Raw genomic sequence first — 4,323 nt, 5'->3', positions numbered from 1 at the left:
ATTGGTTATGAATGTGTCTATTAAATAGAAAAATGGGTCAGTCCGCCGGCCTGTCAACCCTACCAAATATGGGTTGCGCTACCATTTTGAACCCTTTTAGCAGTAAGGGTGAAGTCAGCCCATATTTTGGTAGGCTAAAAGCCGATCGGACAAATTCGAGTCAAAGATGGGTCGGACTGACCCGTATTGCCATCATGACGAGGAGCTCTATGCTATACCCTTAATTAATCAAATTCCATGCTTAATTAATCAAACTATGGGCTAAAAGCCAATATTTCACTGTTTAATTTTTTATTATCTTTCCATACGAAATTGTGTCCACAAACCATGATTTCCTTGTTTAAATTTGTTACTGAATCGTTATTACATTATTCATTTTTATATTTTTATTTATGAAATTGTAGTTACCATAAGGATCTCTTCTACTACGCTTTTCTCTATATACCTTTCCTTTACCAACTAGTTTGTGTTATAGATTAGAACAGGAAGCATCCATAGTGAAACATTCTTGTTCTTAACTCCTCCTTCGCCATGTCCTTTTCTTGAGGCCAAAGGTTGTTTAGATTTCATCATCCAATACTGAAAATTTCAAAACCCACAAGAAGCATGGTACTTAAATTTTGTTATGTTTTCATCATCCAATACTTCTTCACCAAGAAATAAAACAAAGGTTATAGCAATGGTTTACCCACTTTCACCCAGTGAGAAAGAGATGGAAAGAAAGCAAAAGCATTCTTCAAATACGTAATCGTTAAGAGCATATTTGGTAATCGAAGTCAAAGATCTTTTATCCTCAAATATATCCCGAACCAATCAAAATATGTCATATAAAATAAAAATAAAAATTTATAATTTTTTTTATTTTTACTTCATTTTAATTGGTTCGAACCAAACTTAATGACGTATTTATATATAGCAAATCCTTTTCCGTAACCAAGTAGTTAATAAGTTAGTTACATAACTTATTTGACAAAAGAATATTATGTTTGATAAATGAATTTATTTTGATCGGTCACAAGAGCTTATAATTTATATTTGATAAGTTACTTGAATAACTTATGGTACATATAAGCTAATCTTATTCTTTCTGATTCAATCGTCTAGCTTTTTCCAATAACAAAGTCTCCAAATATATATATAAAATATTATATATCCATAAAAAATAGGTCCATACATTTGGTAAATGAATTTGATGGACACCAAAATCACAAAAAAAAAAATGAACTTTTTATGATAATAGCTATGATAGCAACCCCATTTATTTCTTAAGTAAATGACATAAGAGGGATTGCTAACAATCTAAGTACAGACAAAGAATGTAGAACATACAACACTACAAGTTGAAGGAAGACAACTCCAAATCACATCCACACAATCACTCACACACGTGTCATATTGTCATTAGTCGAAAAATTCCCAATTGAACTTAGGATGGCTTGAGTTATTATTGGTCATTGGTGTGGATGTTGAAGGCACTGAGATTAATGGTGGCATAGAATCAAATGTCTCCCATTTTGTAGTAACTACTACTCCTGAGGTAGAATCCTTTGAAGGTTGTTCTTGTGTCTCCACAATTGGTATTAAACTATGATGTATATTTGAATGAATTTGTGGTTGCTCTTGAATTGGTGCTAACCTTTTCACATTTGAATGCTTTTGTTGAGGCTGAATTGGTGCATTCCCATCATTGCTACTAGGCATAGAATTCTTAACTTTCAGCATATCTAGAGTTTCAACATACTTTTGAACTCTTTTTACCTTCAAAATGTTTCACTATCCTTAGAACCAAGAGTGGAAATAATAACCAATGCAATATAGGAAGTAGTAACATTAACAGCAAAATGTTATCACATGTTTACCTGGATTTTCCTCTGCAATTTCAAATCCCCATCAGCAATTGTACCATCCAATTTAAGCAATTGATTCATCAATAGCTCGATCAGACTAAGGATATCTGTTTCAGCAATTTTTCCACCTTTGCTAATTATTGATTCAAAGGCAGACACCTAACCGATTCCAATCACCAATCAATTCCTAACTACTCAAGCATTTAAGACCAATCCAACCTCACTCATAAATCATAAATTCATGAATACTTGAAGTATATTTGTAAGTTATATTTTGGAGGGGAAGAAAAGGAAAGTGAAAACTTGAGAACTATAAAATACATTTACGAGATGACCCTGAAGCTTCTATTTTTCTTTTATTCCCCTCTAAAACTTAACTTGTAAACAAACCCTCAGTATTTAACAAATATTAAAAAGTGAAGATAAAACATAAAACAAGAACACATACCCTGCCTCCAAGCCTATCTACCTCCAAGCTAACTTCTGAGATAGATTTTGCAGTTTTCTCCTTCTTAGCATTCTTCCTCATTTCCAAGTACCTCTTTTCTTTACTAATAGGGTCTTCCTTTAGCACTATCTTTGATTTGTCCTTGATTCCAACAATGTCAAGGAAAGCTTTTGAATCTCTTTCCTTGTCTTTATAAAACAGCTTTTGATCTTCATGATGTAAACCAGTTGGCCCTGACAGCATTTTCTTCAATTCCCCTACAAACCCAGAAGGCATGAATATAGCAAAACACAATAATCAAAACACAAAAAATGAAAAAAAAATGTAAAGAAAAAAAGAGTAAGGATCTTCTCCATCAATGGAGAGGGGGAGAAGCAAGTAAGACACAATACAAACAAAATACAACATGTAGTGACACATTTATCTTTTTATTTATCATGAAATTACATTTTTTGTCATTAAAAACATGAAGAGAAACAAATATTTATCTCTCCATTATTACAGAAAATTATTGTTCAGAAAGAAAAGAAGATTTACCAAATGTAGCTTGTGAGTTAATGTTGACTTCATGGTAAATTGAACCATACTTGACCTTAACTCTAATTGTTGGTGGTGGTGGCAATGAGTTCCGATCCGAGTCACCGGTTCTGGATTGAACTAACATTCCACCTGGCCTCATCTCCCATTCTTTGGAACCAGGTTCAGCTTTGCTTCCATTATTCATCATCAAATTTGAAAGTCCATTTGTATTGTTACTATTCCTCATCCTCAACATCCTCAAATATCTCTCACTTTCACAATAAAAGGGGTGTGATGAATCAAAAACCAAAAATGCTTAGAAGTTAGATCTCTGAGAACTTAGATTCTCTACCACTTGTGACAGAAACCTAAGCAACCCAATTAGCCAAAAGGACTGTTAGAACATGTTTCAGAAGAATCTGACCAATCCAACCTAAGTAACCTTCAAGAGGAAGAAAACTTTGACTTTTTTCTTTTTGTAGAAAGAATCAATGGCTTATGAGGAAGAACCAACTCCAACCCAACAATAGTTGAAGCTCAAAGCACAGATCTTTATAACAAAATGTGGCTGAAACTGTTGTGTCTAAGAATTTTCCACTGTAATCTAAAGTTCTAAACCAAGAAAAAAACAGCTACAAGATGTAGCAGTAAATTTGTGAAAACAATGGGAAGTTGAAGAATCAAAAAGAGAAAACCAAATCCAATAATGAGGTATTGATTATCTTTGCTGTTCTGGGAAAATCAAGGGAAAAGGAAAGAAATATGAGGAAAACCATGAATATGAATATAATAAACGAGTGGTCAGCTAACTCCGCTGGCACCCTATGACCTTATTTATACATATACTACTAAGTAAATTGTTACATGTTATTTTATATTTGTTTTATAATATTCCAAATCTTTTAAATTCGTCTATTTATATTTAATTTTCTAATTATATCCTTATTGAATATTATTTTTATCACTCATGTTTCATTTCATTTTAATCTAGTTACCAAAGTGACTTAAATGAGGTTATTTGAGTTAAATTATATTAAAATTTTATATTATTTAATAATTCTTAAACTATGTGCATAACCTTAACTTTAATCATCAAACGATATAAGATGGATGAAGTAATTGGTTAAATTAATTAAGCTATGTAATTTAAATAATTAGTATTTTTTAATTATTGTCCTTATAAAATCTAATGAATCAATTATTCCCTTTTTAGTCCAACTAACCAATGGATGCATTTCACAAGCAGGGATAGTTATTATAAAACATTATGTATAGAATTTAACTCTTGTATTCATTGATTAATTATTGAAGATACAAAGTGCTCAACTTATACTTGAGAAAACAAAGCAAAACTAACTTGCTTGATATGCAAGCAACCTAACCAACTCTTAACTAACAAAACTAATACACTACATGTGTTAAAATAAAACAACATGTGCTCGTTATGAAATAAATCTGTTGCACACATTGCAAACCCAATGATGGTTGAGGAATAGTGTTGAGAAAGGC

At 31.9% G+C, this 4,323-nt stretch overlaps 1 protein-coding gene across 2 annotated transcripts; it reads right to left on the bottom strand.

The window, feature by feature from the left end:
- Window positions 1,120–3,599, bottom strand: LOC109325716 (BAG family molecular chaperone regulator 1-like). 2 transcript variants are annotated; one of them, XM_019558237.1, is made up of 5 exons: window positions 2,833–3,599; window positions 2,296–2,552; window positions 1,860–2,006; window positions 1,619–1,758; window positions 1,120–1,566 (listed from the first exon to the last, which is right to left on the bottom strand). In XM_019558237.1, exons 1-5 carry the CDS (start codon window positions 3,068–3,070, stop codon window positions 1,527–1,529), a joined length of 822 nt encoding a protein of 273 aa, XP_019413782.1. In that variant the 5' UTR covers window positions 3,071–3,599; the 3' UTR covers window positions 1,120–1,526. The 2 variants fall into 2 exon arrangements, with proteins under 2 accessions (XP_019413782.1, XP_019413781.1); XM_019558236.1 differs by having other exon boundaries at window positions 1,120–1,758; window positions 2,833–3,070.

The sequence above is a fragment of the Lupinus angustifolius genome, chromosome LG13 (genome assembly GCF_001865875.1).
Source record: "Lupinus angustifolius cultivar Tanjil chromosome LG13, LupAngTanjil_v1.0, whole genome shotgun sequence".
Lineage (NCBI taxonomy): Eukaryota > Viridiplantae > Streptophyta > Magnoliopsida > Fabales > Fabaceae > Lupinus > Lupinus angustifolius.
This window is presented reverse-complemented; position numbering and strand designations above follow the sequence as displayed.